The sequence below is a fragment of the Mirounga leonina genome, unplaced genomic scaffold (genome assembly GCF_011800145.1).
Source record: "Mirounga leonina isolate KUSES-001 unplaced genomic scaffold, KU_Mleo_1.0 Mir_366, whole genome shotgun sequence".
NCBI classification, from domain to species: Eukaryota; Metazoa; Chordata; class Mammalia; order Carnivora; family Phocidae; genus Mirounga; species Mirounga leonina.
In genome coordinates this window covers 19,042,905-19,060,417 of record NW_023270709.1, presented here as the reverse complement: position 1 = coordinate 19,060,417, position 17,513 = coordinate 19,042,905, and the positions used below count along the sequence as shown (strand labels likewise).

The 17,513-nt window shown below is 38.4% G+C and overlaps 1 protein-coding gene across 1 annotated transcript in view; it reads right to left on the bottom strand.

Annotated features, from left to right (window-relative positions):
• The window catches only part of CAP2 (cyclase associated actin cytoskeleton regulatory protein 2), a 138,578-nt gene that overhangs the window by 79,649 nt on the left and 41,416 nt on the right, over positions 1-17,513 (bottom strand). Inside the window, exon 4 of the mRNA XM_034985731.1 lies at positions 4,168-4,245. Within this exon, the coding sequence (XP_034841622.1) occupies positions 4,168-4,245 (78 nt within the window). The remainder of the gene's footprint in view (positions 1-4,167; positions 4,246-17,513) is intronic.

Here is a 17,513-nt window from a genome sequence, read left to right as displayed (position 1 = left end):
CTACCTTATACAAGCCCCAGGCTACAACTGACCAGTAATGATGCTCTCACCTTGCCTTACGCTTCCGCAGTGTAAGTGTGGCCTCTTCATATGGGATAGAAGGCACCCCCCTGGGAGGTCCACCTGCCCTAAAATATCTTCCTTCCCAATGCCTGAAACTCCTATTAAAGATTCATTCTCTACCTTTTTCTCCCGGAGCCCTATTACTAACTCTAAGGAAATAAATACAGGAGTCCTGATTTAGTAACTCACCAAGCAGAAAGTAAGCCACCTTGTAATAGCCATGTAGCAGTGGAAAAAGTAAACCACTGCTGTTGTGAGTCACTAGGATTTTGGAGATGTCTGTTACTATAGCATAACCTTGCCTGCTTTGAAACAGAAATGTCAGGAGGAAAGAACAGGAGTTTGATATTTGACTACTACAGGATTTTGTGCTTGTGAGGATGTTAGGTGGTGATGTCTAAATCCTTGCTGCTCACAGTTTGGCAACAGATGACCAGCATCACCATTACCCGGGAGCTGGCTAGAAATGCAGACTCTCAGGTCCTGCCCCAGATCTACTGAACCAGACTCTGCCCTTTCACAAGATCTCCAGGGGATTCCAAGGAAGATTAAAGTTTGAGAATCAGTGACCTAGAGACAACTGGAAATGAGAACCTGAAGCATCTAAAATAAATTTGAGCTAGAGGTGTAACTGAGTGCAATCCACATTCCACAGGTTTCTCAAGTGTGGTCCCTGGACCAGGAGCATCACCGTCACATGGGAACTTTTTTAAGACATGCAGATGCTGGAGCCTCAACCAAGAGCTACTGAAACAGAAACTATCGAAGGGGCCCAGAAATCTGTGTTTTAACAACCCTGGATATGATTCTCATACACATCAAAGTTTGGGAGCCACTGCCACAAATTGAAATTGAATTGAAATTACAGGAGTTATTATTCTCCTGAAAGAAGGAAGAGAGGAAGATGTGGATGGTTATAATACCGTTCCTATGAGAAATACCACCTGTTTCACGGCGATTTCCTTTATGCTGCATTTTCTAGAATGCACGTGGGGAAAATCACGGCTTGGCTGAGGACTATTTTCACCACTGCGCTGATGACCTCTCCAATCTGCTTTTCTATCTAGTGGAAGTACTAGGACGGTGCTGTGGGTAAAGATGCAGAGGACAGAAAGGGAGGCGGACATCCAAAAATGGCTTTGCATTGTGCCAACCTAAGCCTGCTGGGGTTTACTGCGCTTGGAGCTCTGTGGTGAGGTGCGTGCTATAGAAAACATTTACTAGGTACGAGTCCCCTTTTTATCAAGAATGCAGGAGGGTAGGGGCGCCTGAGTGGCTCAGTCGTTAAGCATCTGCCTTCGGCTCAGGTCATGATCCCAGGGTCCTGGGATCGAGTCCCACATCGGGCTCCCTGCTCTGCGGGAGCCTGCTTCTCCCTCTCCCACTCCCCCTGCTTGTGTTCCTGCTCTCGCTATCTCTCTCTCTGTCAAATAAAAAAAAAAAAAAAAAAAAAGAATGCAGGAGGGTAAGAAAGGGGAACTGTAGTGGTTACACCCAAGAATCTGCACAGTTACGTGCTAAGCCACACGTGTCCCCAGCTGCAGCTCATTTTGGGATGCAATGGTTCCACTGCATTCATTTGTGTGCTCACCTGTCCTAACTCACCCAATATTTAATGAGTGACTTTTATGTGCAAGGCCCGCAAGGCCAATGGAGAGGTCTTTTGTGTTTAAAAAAGGGATCGGGAGGGGCACCAGCCAGGAAGGTCATGGTTCTTCCCTCCATCTAAGACTCCCAGGGATGCACTGAAGTCACTTCTCCCACTTTAATCACAGAAAAGCTGGGCTAAAGCTGTATCTAGAATGCATCGCACTGTGATTTTCCAGTTTCACTCGTCTCTTTTGCCAAGCGGGGGGTGAGCGGGGGAGGCGTGGGAAAGCAGTGATTGAGAAGGCCAAGGAGGAAAATGCATCCACAGCAGAACACACAATCTCTCCACCCTTACCAAGCTGCCTGTCTGGGCTGGGTGCTAACTCCCCATTTCACGCGAGGGAAGTGGTATATCCGTGGCAGCTCTGGCTGCAAGTTTGAATGACCTGACAAACCCACAAAACTCTCAAGGCCAAGACCACTCCTCCGACCAATTAAACCAGACCCTCCCGAAGTGAGATCCCCGAGCTGGTACTTAAAAAAAAAAATGTTCTGGGTGATTCCACTGCACAACACCTGTTCTAGGGTCTCAGATCTTGCCCCTTTATGGAGCTGAGCTTCCTCCCCTGAAAGTCAAAGTCCTAGTTTCTCAGGATTCTCCCCAAACCTTTATCAGTTTCAGGAGTTTGTTTTAGAATTTAAAGGGAGCTATTAAATTTAAGCTATTATAATGAATATCCAATTACCTTTTTTTAATTACTTTTTTTCTTCCAAAGAAGATGTACTAATTTATCACCTATCACCAGGATAGCATGACACTTCCCACATTCTTTTTTTTTCCCCACATTCTTAACATATGACATTGTCAGACTTTTCTGCATTTGCCATCCCGCTAAGAATGCTGTGGTACTTCACTGGGGCTTATATTAATTTTTTATTACTGGGTAAGAAATTACCACAAACATAGTGGCTTCATAACAACACATTATTTTCTGGTTCTGAAAGACAGAAGTCCAAAATGGGTCTCAAATCAAGGGGTCAACGAGGCTGCATTCCTCTGAGGGGTCCTCAGGTGAGTTTGTTTCTTTGCTTTTTCTAGCTTCTACAGGCGGCCTCATTCCTTGCCTTGTGGTCCCTTCTTCCATCTCCGAAGCCAGCAGCACGACGTCAGATTTCTCTCTGACTCTTCTGCTTGTTCTCTTCCATGTATAAGGATCCTTACGATTACCTAAGGCCCACTCCAATAATCCAGGATAATCTCCCCATCTCAAGGTCAGCTGATGAGCAAACTTAATTGCTCCTTTGCATTGTAAATCAACATAATTGCAATTTCTGGGGACTCCAATTATCTTTTAGATAGTTTGTCACCAAACTTCAGATGCAGAATATTTAGTCAAAAGAACAATTCTCTTTTTTCCTATTTAACAATGTATGCTGGTGGTAGATCTACTTTTTATGAATAATTTCATTCACTACACAATCAGCATGGTCAAAATATTGTTATTATGAAGCCTTGGTAGAGAGTATGATGTTGTTATTTACATTATACAATGTCTGTAGTTTGGGCCGGGTGGGAAGTTTATAATGGCCTGGGGAATGGTAAGGACCCCTGCCAACCACCACTTTGCTCTTAACATCCACTATTATGTTTATGTTAAAGTTTACTCTGGGCCTTATGTGGCAATGTGATGGTAGGTTAAAAGTTGTTAGAAAACCGCACTGACTCTCTCTAAATGATCCACATACACAATACATTTAAGAAGCACTGACTTAGCTTACCCACGCTAACTACAAAATAGGAGCTAATCAAATTCATACATGCAATTTATAGATGATGATAGATGTGAATAAGTTTTGATAACAAAATAGCACAAAATGTGAACTAAAAGTTAATAGTAAATACTTCCTTGGTTATAAAATGGTTATGAGACTAGTAAAAAGAACAGGCTACATTCTCTTTTATGGCTAATATTCCATGGTGTGTGCATGTGTGTGTATCTATCTATCTAACTAGCATCTATTTAATCTATCTATCTACCTATCCATCCACCCATCCATCCATCCATCCATCCATCCATCCATCCATCCATCCAGTTATCTCTCTGATCACATCTTCTTTATCATGGTGACAGAGGGTAACTACACTTAATCGTGGTGAGCACTGTGTAATGTATAGAATTGTCGATTCACTATGTCACACACCTGAAATGAATATAACATTGTATATGTAAACTATACTTCAATAAAAGAAAAAGAATAGGCTGCAGATGACGTAAATAAATTGACCTTTTAAACAGGTGATGTCCACTGTTACAGTATGAATTTGACCATTATAAGATGATGAAGCAAAAGAAATGTTCCATACCATGTCCTGGATTAGAGATAGACATACGTGCTATGTATCTCATTTCGGGGATGACTCTCAGAGTGAATGGTTCTGCTGCTTCCTTGTTGTCTGTCTTACAAGTATTGCCCATTGTCTAGGCAGCCCTGCCTCTCAAAATACACTCTTACCTCTTGGGGTTGTTGGTACTGAGAAGCCATCAGAAGGAAAGCCCGCTGAGCCTGGAAAGCGCTATGCACCATCTCCGCCTGGGAACCAAGAGGAAGAGGGAAGTTCAGATGTTTGAGCTTCAGAACAAAGAGTGATCATATGATCCAGCAATTCTATCCCTAGATATGAACCCCAAATTGAAAACATATGTCCACACAAAGCCTTGCTAATGGATGTTCGCAGCAGCATTATTCACGATAGTCAAGATGTAGAGACAACCAGAATGTTCATTAAGGGATGAATGGATAAACAAAATGTGACATATCAATACAATGGGATATTAGTCGGCATTAAAAAGAGACGAAGTGCTGATATATGCTACAATGTGGGTGACCCTTGAAAACATGCTGAGTGAAGGAAGCCGGTCAAAAAAGACCACATGTGTATGATTCCATTGATATGAAATGTCCAGAATAAGCAAATCTACAGAGACAGAAAGGACACTCGTGGTTGCCTGGGGCTGGTGGGAGAGAGGAATGGAGTACGAGGTTTCTTTTGGGGGTGATGCTGGAATCAGATAATGCTGGTGCTTTCACAACTTGGGGAATCTACTAAAAACCACTGAATTGCTCATGTTAAAAGAGTGAATGTTATTCTGTGGGAAAGACATCTCAATAAAGCTGTTTAAAAATGTCTGAGCCCCAAATGCAATTGTTTTCAAAGGGTATTTCTCCTGTCCTTGTTCGCAGTGTGCCCAAACCTCTTCTATGCCTTCTAGTGGAAAGAAAGTTGTCCTTTAAGTTGTCCCCATAAACATATGTTCACTGTGAGCCCGTGGCTTCTACAACTATTCATTAAGACAGATCTAGAGATTTCAGCGCTGAACTCCCCCCCCACCCCAGAAAGGACATGCAGGAGGGAATGTTTCAAATACATGGAATCATATTTTATATCCTTACTCTCTACTTACTCTTCACTATTAATTCTTTACTTTTTCAAATTTAAAAAATTACAGAAGAGTACCAAGAAGAAAATAATTCCAAATTTTTGGAATTATCACGCACAAATGACCATTTTGGCACACTTTTTCTAGTTCTTAAGAAAATTCATTCACACAGCTGTTTTCATTAAGACAAAGCATAATGATTTAGAATAATTTTTAAACTCAGAAAGTTACAAATATTAAGGTTTAAAAAAATGCCTCACAATCTAGAAATAATCTTTGTTAACAATAGATGAACATCACTGTACCACCTTTTTTTTTTTTTAAAGATTTTATTTATTTATTTGAGAGAGAGAGAGAATGAGAGAGAGCACATGAGAGGGGGGAGGGTCAGAGGGAGAAGCAGGCTCCCCGCCGAGCAGGGAGCCCGATGCGGGACTCGATCCCGGGACTCCAGGATCATGACCTGAGCTGAAGGCAGTCGCTTAACCAACTGAGCCACCCAGGCACCCCATGCACCACCTTTTAAGATATATATGCACAGAGACTTTTAAAAGATTGGACCATACCTGAGGTACTATTTTTTAAAATAAAAAGTATTCATTTTAATTATGGTTGAATAGTAGAGATGAAAGAGATGGAATAGGTAAACTTAAAAGTTTCTGCACTATAATAATTATGATGTTCTATATGATCATTCCAAGGTAAATATATATATATAAAATATTGGGCGCCTGGGTGGCTCAGTCGTTAAGCGTCTGACTTCGGCTCAGGTCATGATCCCGGGGTCCTGGGATCGAGCCCTGCATCGGGCTCCCTGCTCCGTGGGAGGCCTGCTTCTCCCTCCCCCACTCCCCCTGCTTGTGTTCCCTCTCTCGCTGTGTCTCTCTCTGTCAAATAAATAAATAAAATCTTAAAAAAAAATAAAAAAATAAAAAAAATTAAGAGATTAGAATAATTATGTATTTGCATTTTAAATTACATTGTGTCATTTTAGACAAAATTTATTGGCTCCTTACTGGCAAAGATGAGAATATAAGTATATAAATATAAGTATATAAATAAGTATAAAGAATATAAGAATATAAATTCTTACATTTTTTCCTATCTCTGATGCCCTATCTTCCATATTTTTTAGTTATTATTTTTATTTTGCTCAATTAATAGCATTCATATGCTAGCTGTAACATGAATCCACAGACTTCAGGATAGGTTCTACATTTAAACACACCTCGTGGTTCTTACCAGTCATTTTACCATGATTTCTCCATTTCTGGATTATTCTGATTTTTTTTATTGGCCGAACCTCATTATCAATTCTTTTCTTCAAAGAGATCTCAAAGTCGCTTTTAGTTCTTCAGGTTTGGACACGTCTCCCTGTTGTCTTTCTATTTTAATAGTATCTGGGCTGAATATAACTTCCTTGGGTAACGTTCTTCATCCATTTTCACATAACATGGCACTAAATGTGCCGAGAGAAATCTGAAGCCAGCTGGGTTTTTTTTCTCTCTTGCAGAAAATTGGCTTTTTCTAGTTTGACACCTGAAGAATTATTTCTTTATCCTTGGGGTTTAACAGCTTAATCATGATATGTTTGGGTTTTGAGCATTCTATATTATATCTGCTGGAATAGGTTTGGTTCTTCATTTCTAGGAAAATTTTCTTGTATCTTTCAAGATACCGCTGTTCCATTTGTTAGAATCTCTATTCAGGGACTCATTATTATCTTCAGATTATGTAATATTTGAATGTCTTCATATCTTTTAGATTCTCTCTCTACCTTCAATTTCTTTGTTTTTCATCTGTATTTACTGTGATCATATGAATACTGTTCTCTATTGTGAGTTAACAGATTTTCAACAGGATCTCTTATATTCATTCATTTAATTTATGTATCATTTCTGTATGAATGTCGTTTTTGTTCTTGATTTGTTAGACCTTCAATTTCTTTTGCATTTCACTCTTATTGTTTTATCACCTTGTCTTTAAGCTTTTTAAAAATACACTTAAACTCATTAACTCTGACAGTGTAAGTTATACTCTTACTAAGCCATTGTGATGAATCTGTTTCTGTTCCTTGCGTTTCATTTTCTTTGAGTATGAGCCCATGCCTTCCCTTCACATGCAATGTTCCTTTCTGATGGACTACTTCTAGCTGTCATGAAGGTGATTCCATGAGTCCTTTGCTACCATATTGCAGGTTGGTTTATCTTCCCTTTCAATCAAGGGTTTGTGCTCTATTAAACTCTTTAAAGGCATAATGGAATGGGACAGGAGAGGGACGGCTCAGTGAGGCGATGTCCAGTCTTTGAGAGTTTGGGTGCTACTCAATCTTCTGGGAATATCTTGACTATCCTAAACCATGATTCACCCCACATCTTAGCTGTTGTAAATAATGTTGTGATGAACATGGGATGACTATGTCTTTTTGAATTACTGTCTTCATTTCTTCTGGATTGATACCTAGACATGAAATTACTGGATCCTATGACAGTTCTATTTTTAATTTTTTCAGGAACTGCCATACTGTTTCCCACAGTGGCTGCAACAATTTACATTCCCATCAACAGTGCACAAGGGTTCCCTTTATATCCACATCCTTGGCAACACCTGTCGTATCTTGTTTTTTTGGATAATAGCCATTCTGACAGGTGTGAGGTGGTATCTGGTGGTTCTGATTTGCATTTTACTCATGGCTAGTAATGTTGAGCATCTTTTCATATGCCTGTTGGCCATCTGTATTTCTTTGGAAAATGATTATTCAAGACCTCTACCCATTTTTAAATCAGATTGTTTGTTTTTTTTTTGATATTGGGTTGCATGAGTTCTTTATATATTTTGGGTTATTAACTCCTTGTTTGATACATCATTTGCGAAAATCTTCTCCCATTCAGTAGGGTGCTTCTCATTTTATTGATGGTTTCCTTCACTGTGCAAACCTTATTAGTTTGCTATAGTCCCACTTATTTATTTTTGCTTTTGTTGTCCTTCCCTGAGGAGATAAATCCAAAAGAATATTGCTACCACTGATGTCAAAGAGTTTACCACCTTTGTTTTCTTCTAGGAGTTTTAAGGCATCAGGTCTTACATTTAGGTCTTTAATCCATTTTGAGTTTATTTTTGTGTAGAGTGTGAGGAAGTGGTCCAGTTTCATTCTTTTGCATGTAGCTGTCCAGTTTTCGCAGCACCATTTATTGAAGAGACTGTCTTTTCCCTATGGTATGTTCTTGCCTCCTTTGTCATAGATTAACTGACCATATAAGTGTGGGTTTATTTCTGGGCTCCCCGTTCTTTTCCATTGATCTATGTGTCTGGTTTTGTGTCAGTACCATCCTGTTTTGACAATGACAGCTTTGTGGTATAGTTTGAAATCTGGGGCTGTGATACCTCCATTTCTCTTCTTCCTTTTCCAGCTTGGTTATTCAGGGTCTTTTGTGGTTCCATATAAATTTTAGAATTATTTGTTCTAGTTCTGTGAAAAATGTCATTGGTATTCTGATAGAGATTGTGCTGAATCTGTAGATTTCTTGAGGTAGTATGGATATTTTAACAATATTAATTCTTCCAGTCCATGAGAAGAGTATAGCTTTCCATTTATTCATGTCATCTTCAATTTCTTTCATCAATGTCTGATAGTTTTCAGAGTACAGGTATTTCACCTCCTTGGTTAAATTTATTCCTAGATATTTTATTCTTTTTGGTGCAGTCATAAATGGAATTATTTTCTTAATTTCTCTTTCTGCTACATCATTATTAATATATAGAAATGCAACAGATTTCTGTATATAGATTTTGTGTCCTGCAAATTTACTGAATTCATTTATTAGTTCTAATGGTTTTTTGGTGTAGTCTTTATAGAGTTTTCTGTATAGTATCACATCATCTCCAAATACTGACAGTTTTACTTCTTCCTTTCCAATTTGGATGCCTTTTATTTCTTTTTCTTGACTAATTGCTGTGGCTAGGATTTCTAATACTATGTTGACTAAAAGTGACTAAAGTGGGGGGAAAGTGACTAGTTTAAGTCATTCCACTTCATTAACATGTTCTGACATTTGACAAATTTTCCAAAATTTTTACTGATATGAGCACCTTAATCTTGTTTCTAATTTTTCTTGTTATTTCTCATTCAAGGATTTTTTTTTCTACTGAGAAAAAAAGCTTCAGGTCAAACCAAGATCCTTAGACCATTTCAATTTAAAACAACAAATTCAATCATCAACATAATAAAATGTCTCATGAGTATTTAAATTAGGGTATATTTTCTATTTGGAGTATACCATCTCCTCTTTTATTTGTCCTGGAACTCTGATTGCTGGGATTATAGTGCTCAGAATCTCAAATTTTGGATGTTCTTTAGGGAGGAACAAAGAATTTTCAATATTTACTCTCCTGGAGGCCATTATGATCTTATGAATGTCAAGTTCTGAGCTGTGTGAATGTTCATCCATGTATCAAAATGTATATTTTCAGTGCTTCAGTAGGACTTCTTTCAGTCTCTAATGACCACATTTCCAAAAAGAAAACTAAAATACAACTTTCCACAGCTTGGATATAAACAAAATAATTGCACTTCTCCTGGCCACAATAATATAGAGGTATTGTCTTCATCTATGACAAGCTTTGCAGAGTTGACTGAATTATAGTTGCTGTGGAACAGTAATTTAGGATTATCTGACCTCTGTAGTTAAAACTGTTAGCTCTGAGGGGTATTGACAATATTTTTGTAGTTATCCTAAGATGAACACTATCAGTAGCCTTTTTTTTACTTTCCCTAGAAAGAATATTTAGTCTGGTGCTAGTAGAGTAATTTTCTGGTGGTCTGATTAGCAGAATGGCTAGTTTCATTAGTTAGAGTCCTTCCCCAAACAGCCTTTCACTCAACAAGAGGGGTGGAGGTTGGAGCAGAGAATGGCTCAAAACCTAGATACCTGCTTCAACTATCCCTTTCACTTTGCTTATGTAAAGAAACCTACAGAATCTACAAAATCTTCAGAAAGATTTCTCCTTCCAGTTCCCTAGAACTCTGGGCCCAATTAGCAGACTGTAAACCACATGCACACTTAACCTCATTGGTCCATGTTTCAAAGGATTTTCTTTCCACACTTGAGATATTCTGATCCACCTGCCTCTACAGAAAAGTTCTGTGAGTCCCCTCAACCAGACAGCATCCTATTTAGGAGCAATTTTACTAAACCTGCTGAGTTCTGATAACTTGAAAGGGAGAATTTGGCTCACTCAGGCAGTTCAAAACATTGTGAAAGAAAAAGCCAAACGTAGGGGTTTTCAGTAACAACAAATAATTGAGGGTTTTTGCTGAGTTTGTCCATCACATGTGTGCAGGGCTCAGAGAGCCTCAGTGACCTTTGTGGGTGTATATGTGCATCTATCTACCCACAAGCACGTGTGTGCAGAGAGGAAAGGGAGACTTTGGTAAGAGTCAAGACTACACATTTTATTTAAACTCGATCAATTATCACTTAGGTAACTGGGATTCTTGGATAGATGGAATGGTGGACCACCTTGTTTTGTGCTCCTAGGGGACAGAGTAGGAGAATGAATTTTTGTAATCAGTTTAAAGCAAACCTCAGGACTAGCAGACACTAGCAAATATGACTTATTTCCATCTAATCCCTTCAGGAGAGAGCTGGCTCCCAAGGGAAGCCCAAGTGATCTCTAAATACTCATCAGATCTTTGCACTGTTTCACTGGGAATGCTACAGGCAAAGTACTATGTGGATGAAAAAAATGAATAGGTAGGAGACATGGAGGAGGTGAAAAAGTACCCAGCCAGGGTACCTGTAGTGAAGGGATTTCCAGATCTTCTGAAAAAGTCTCATTCTTCTTGAGACCCAGACACTGAAGGGAAGGGGGACCTCCTCTTCTAAGGTCAGGAGAATGGACATCTGCTCTTTGGGTGCAATATGTTGGCTTTGAGAAGGTCATGGTCAATGCCATCCCCATATTCCTCCCTAATTAATCTGCCAATGCCCTATATTTTACAATTAGAGATACTGTATTTTTAGATTTTATTCCTTAGGGGCCTCTAATCAGGGGCTTCTAACTCTAAAGGAGAAGTTCCTTGAGTTTCAGCCAACAAAGACGTAAAGATGGACCTGAGAGATGAAAGAAAGACAAGAAAATGGGCTGATGAAAAGAGGTGATAGGATGACGAAGACAAATATCACCACTTCACAATTTTGCTTAAAACAAATTGAAGATGTCTAATTTTGTAAAAACGAACATAGGCACCAACTCTATAAAGTCAGATTATGAAAGGCATCTGGGTTGACATATTAAGAACCATAACGAAGGCGTACACCAGTGATTCTCAACCTTAAGTGTGCATTATATTCACCTGGATGATTTGTTAAAACAGATTGTTGAGCCCTGTACCCCAAGTTTCAGATTCAGTAGGTTTGAGTGAAGAAATTATATCAATTTTCTACAGTCTCTCTCAAATGATCGAAGCAGAGGGAATACTTCCTAAATCATTCTGAGGCCAGTACAACCCTAATACCATTAATTTTTTAAAGATTTATTTATTTACTTTAGAGAGAATGCATTCACAAGCAGGGGGAGGGACAGAGGGAGAGAATCTTCAAGCAGACCCCCACTGAGTGGGGAGCCTGACACGGGGCTGGATCTTACTATCCTGAGATCACAACCTGAGCCTAAACCAAGAGTCAGACACTTAACTGACTGAGCCACCCAGGCGCCCCACATTAATTGATTTTTGAATATTGAACCAGCCTTGCATACCTGGGAAAAATTCCACTTGACCATGGTGTATAATTCTTTCTATACTTTTTTGGATTCGATTTGTTAATATTTTTTGAGGATTTCAGGACTTATATTCATGAGAGATACTGGTCTGTAGTTTTCTCTTCTTATAATACCTTTTATCATTATGCAATGCCCTTCTTTATCCCTGGTAACTTTCCTCACTTGGAAGTCTGCTCTGTCTGAGATTAATACAAGTACTCTTGCTTTCTTCTGATTAATGTTAGCATGGTATATTTTCTGCATCCATTTATTTTTAATCTGTATGTGTCTTTATATTTAAAATGGTTTTCTTGTAGACAATATGTAGTTAGTTGGGTAGTGTTTTTTTTTTTTTAAAGATTTTATTTATTTATTTTTTAGAAAGTGAGCGAGAGAGAAACAGCATGAGAGGGGAGAGGGTCAGAGGGAGAAGCAGGCTCCCCGCCGAGCCAGGAGCCCGATGTGGGACTCGATCTGAGGACCTTGGGATCATGACCTGAGCCGAAGGCAGACGCTCAACCATCTGAGCCACCCAGGCGCCCTGGGTAGTGTTTTTTGATCCACTCTGACAATCTGTATCTTTTAATTGGTGCATTTAGACCATTGACATTCAAAGTGATTATTGCTATAGATGGATTAATATCTACCATATTCATTACTGTTTTCCGTTTGTTGATCTTGTTATTTGTTCCTATTTTTATCTTCTACTCTTTTTTCTGCCTTCTGTGGTTTTAACTGAGCATTTTAGATGATTCTACTTTCTCTCCTTTCTTAGCATATCAGTTATACGTTTTTTTTCCTTTTTAAGTGGTTGCCCAAGAGTTTGCAATATACAACTAATCCAGTCCACTTTCAAATAGCATTATACCACTTCACAGTAGCATAAATACCTTATAATAACAAAATAATCTTAATCTCTTCATCTTGTCCTGAGTATCACTGCTGTCATTCATATATATATGTATATATATATACATATACATATACATATATATGGATACATATGCATATATATGATATATACATAAGCATACATAATTTAATGCACTGTTTCTATTATTATTTTGAACGAATTGTTACATTAGATCAATCAAGTATATGAAAAATAAGTTTTTATTTTACCTTCATTTATTCCTTGTTTGATGTTCCTCTTTATATAGCTAGAAGTTTCTGAGCTAATTATATTATATTCCTTTTCTCTGAAGAATTTGTTTTAACATTTCCTGCAAGGCAAGTCTACTGGCAACATGTTCCATCAATTTTTGTCTGAGAAAGTACTTCTTCACTTTTGAAGGATAATTTTTCAGGATACAAAATTCTAGGTTGGTAGGTTTTTTTTCTTAACACTTTAAATATTTCCCTCTACTCTCTTCTTGCTTGCATGGTTCCTGATGAAAGGTCAGATATATCTCTTATCTTTGTTCCTCTATAGAAAATGTGTTTTCTTCTGGCTTCTTGCAGGATTATTTCATTATTTTTGATTTTCTTTTCTTTTCTTTTTTTTTTTTTAAAGATTTTTATTTATTTATTTGAGAGAGACTGAGAGAGAGAGAGCATGAAAGGGGGGAGGGTCGGAGGGAGAAGCAGACTCCCCGCCGAGCAGGGAGCCCAATGCGGGACTTGATCCCGGGACTCCAGGATCATGACCTGAGCCGAAGGCAGTCGCTTAACCAACTGAGCCACCCAGGCGCCCTATTTTTGATTTTCTATAATTCGAGAATGATATGCTGGGGTGTAGTTTTTGGGTATTGACCCTACTTAGTATTCCTTAAGCTTCCTGGATCTTGTGTTTTGGTTTCTGATATCAGTTTGGGGGAATTCTCAGTTATCATTGTTTCAAATATTTCTTCTATTCCTTTCTCTCTTTAGTCTCCCTCTAGTATTCCCATTATACATATGTTACACCTTTTGTAGTTGTCCCAAAGTCCTTGGATATTCTGTTCTGTTTTGTTTGATCTTTGTGCTCTTTGTTTTTTGAAGATTCTACTGATATATCTTTTAGTTCAAAGATTCCTTCCTCAGTGGTGTGCAGTCTACTAATAAGACCATCAAAGCCATTCTTTACTTCTGTAACAGTATTTTTTAATTTTTAGAATTTCTTTTTGATTCCTTCTTAGGATTTTTGTCTCCCTGTTTATTGTCCATCTGTTTTTGCATGCTGTCTACTTTTTCCATTATTGTCCTTCACATATTAATCATAGTTATTTTAAATTCCCAACTTGGTAATTCTAACATCACTACTATCTTTGGTTCTGATATTTGTTTTGTCTCTTCAAATTCTGTTTTTTGTCTTTTGGTATACCTTGTTATATATATATATAAAATATGTAATATATATACATAATAATATATATATGTAATACATATTATATGTATTATGTGTATATAATATTATATGTAATATATATATAATTATATATATATGCATATAGATAGATAGATAGATAGCCACATATGATGTACTGAGTGAAAGAAATTGCTGTAAATAGGACTTTAGTAATGTAGTGGTGAGGCAAGATGAGGACATGTGCTTTAATCCTGCAATTAGTTCTCAGTCTTTCAGTGACCTTATGCCTCTGGACTGTGAACTTCACAAGGGTCTCTCACTTTTTTTTTCTTCCTCCTTAGATGGGACAGGGTGGCTACAGTGATCTGGACTTGATTTCTCTTCCCTTTGTGGAAGACTAGAGCCAGCTGGAGTTGAGGATTTCTCTTTCCGAGGTCAGTAGGGCTCTGATAATACTCTACCAGGTTATGCTCTGGTTAACTAGTTTCCACTGAGGACAGGCCTTGTTAAGAACAGAGTGCTTTGGCTAATTTCAAAATGCTTACTTTCCCCCTCCCCTTTCCAGAAGTCTGAGGGGACTTTTCTTCCATATTTACTATGGGAACCTCATTGAAATACTATGGGTATATCTCCCAATGTTGTGGGGGACTCCAATAACTGGGTCTTCCTGGAGTTCTTAACTCTCAGAGTTGTCTGCACTGAGCTTGCAACAATCCATCAATTACGGTTCAGGTTGTTTTCCTACCCGAGCACTGGTTCCCATGGCAGTTTCACTCCTGAGTCTTTGCTCCAATAAACTGGAATTCTGTGTATCACCTGTTTCTCTGATCCTGGGGACAGCAGTTTGCTCTGTGTCCTCCCTTCTCTTATAGATCCAAAAAGAGTTGCTTGTCTTTTAATCTGCTCAGCTTTTTACTTGTTGTTAGGATGGTGTGGTGACTTCTAAGCTCCTTACACATGGAACCAGAAACTAGAAGTCCTTCTTCCACTTTTTTTTTAAGCAAAATTTATTCTGTTTAAATTTTCAGGTATTTTTGAACTTCTATCCTGTCTTCATCCTCTTGGTGACAGAGCATCTCCTCACCACCTGCTATATTGATATTTACATGGGATTGCATATAAGGTGTGTGTGTGGGAGTTATGAACACCTACATGGGAAGGGCTTGGGGATGGTTATCTGGTGGAAAGGGTGGTAGAACAATGATAATGGGGGGGTCACTAAGAGACTATGATAAAAACTTTATTTTTACTTGGATTGTTTCTGTTTGTTAAAATAGCAAGGTTTTATGCTTTTATCCACATTACATGAGATTTTATTCTTTGTGCTTATCATTGTTATTTTTATCATATTTATCTTGGGGTGCTTGGAGGTGCTTATGGAGATTATTGAGGCAGGGAACTAAATCAACACTCAAACTGCCCCTTTATGTCATCACAGCCAAGAATAAAGCATACAAGGATAGGATGTTTCTTCATTATGACTTCTTTAGTTCCCATGGACCTTTGGTTATTCTGCATGATAAGTTTGGGGAACAGCCTTGTTTCTTCCCAATGTGCCATTAGGAAAAGGCATCAAGCAAGCCAGCTGAGTTGCCATTAATAAGGAAACATGTACATCTGTGTTTGTTAAAAACTGTTCCAAGAGCAAATCTGTTTGGCTAATGATGTAGTCTAAAGCTAAAAATAAGAACTGAGAAATCAGATTGACTATTTGTTGTTGAACCTCAAATTGCCACAGTGACATGGGAGAAGGGCCAAGCTTTGGCCCCATCATTTCAGTCAACAACCTAATGTCTCACCTGGACTACCTGTGCATGTCAGTGCCTGGCATGTGTCATTTGTCCTTATACATATGGCCATGACAGATGACAGTGTTGATTCCAACTTACCAAGGAAAAAACAGGACTTTGAACAAAGTTCTTATGAAATAAATACACCATGATATCGATGGCAGTTATCTGAGTAGTGAAATTATGAGTGGCTTTTGTTCTCTTCTTCATACATTTGTTGTCAAATTCTTCTTCATCAAACATTAAAATTTTATTATCAGGAAAAACATGCAAAAGGTATAACTGAGTAAAGCAGAAATTTCTTATTGAATGTCACAATCAAAATGTATTTTCTGAGTACCTACTAGGTGCTGGGTGCTACCAAGTTTAAATCAGGGAAATGGGTTGTGAATACGGGGACTGGTTAATGAACGTGAGTGGTAGGTGTTAAGGGGCTAGTTGTACAGAACAGACAACAAACATCCAATCCTGAAAGGAATGAACTGTCGCTATCACCCACCCACGACCGAAAAGGTAAGCTTGACAACATTTGGTTAGCTTGACAACACACAAGAAGCATTCTCATTAAAAGGGAATGTATTCTTTTTTGAAGAGAAGATTTCCTTCTCTCTAGAACTCAAGAAGTACACTGCTTCGAACCCACTCATTTCTAGCTATCATTCCCATTCCCCTTAACGTGGCTCTCTGGCCCTTCAAGACAACGGGGCTCCCTAAGGCCTATGACTCAGCCACAGCTGCCTTTTTCAAGTATCCAGTGTGCACGCAGTAAAATGGAGTCTAAATTTACAGTCTGATTAGGGGAAGGAAGCAGTAATGTTACACTCCACTTATTTAAAAATATGTTGGCAATGCTCCATTAAATCATAAAGACAAGTTAATTTAAAGACTGGCCCACTCACATACCAAACAAGTTCAATCAATTTCAGGCTCTGCCTTTGTCAAAGTATATATCAAAAGGGCAATAATTTTATATTAGATAATTGTTATAAATTAGTGTTTTTACTGCCCTTACAGTTGACGAATTTTTTTCCCCCCAATAATCCCACTTTCATTGGCAGAGAAAGGAGGCATGCTTATTGAATAGAGCTAAATAGTTTTGCAGTCTGGAAAGCAAAGATGAGTAGGTAGATTAAGAATGTCAATGTTAGACTACCAGGCACAGTTTATAAAAAAAATAATCATTCAGGCACTGATAATAAAAGAGGTTTATTCTTCATTAATAGGATTGTTGCCTTGGCAACTTCCAACTCACATAAGTATTTACATAAACCACGGTACACAGTTCTGACGCTAGGGATCAGCTCCAACATGTCCCTTCTTACATCCATGCCTGAAATCTTTTATTATATGGTTCAGCTTCATTAGTGGTCTCAGTTAAAGTGACTCAACACCCAACCCCACCCAAAACACGTCATACATCCAGTCCCAAAGAGGGAATTTAAATAAATTACTTGGTACGTCAAATAATATGTAAAAGAACTGATAGATGGTTTTCTTTCACAAAAAAAGGATGATTTATATGGGGAAGAATAGCTTTGCTTTTAACCCCCTGCACATCCAGCAGAGGGCAAAGCATTTTTA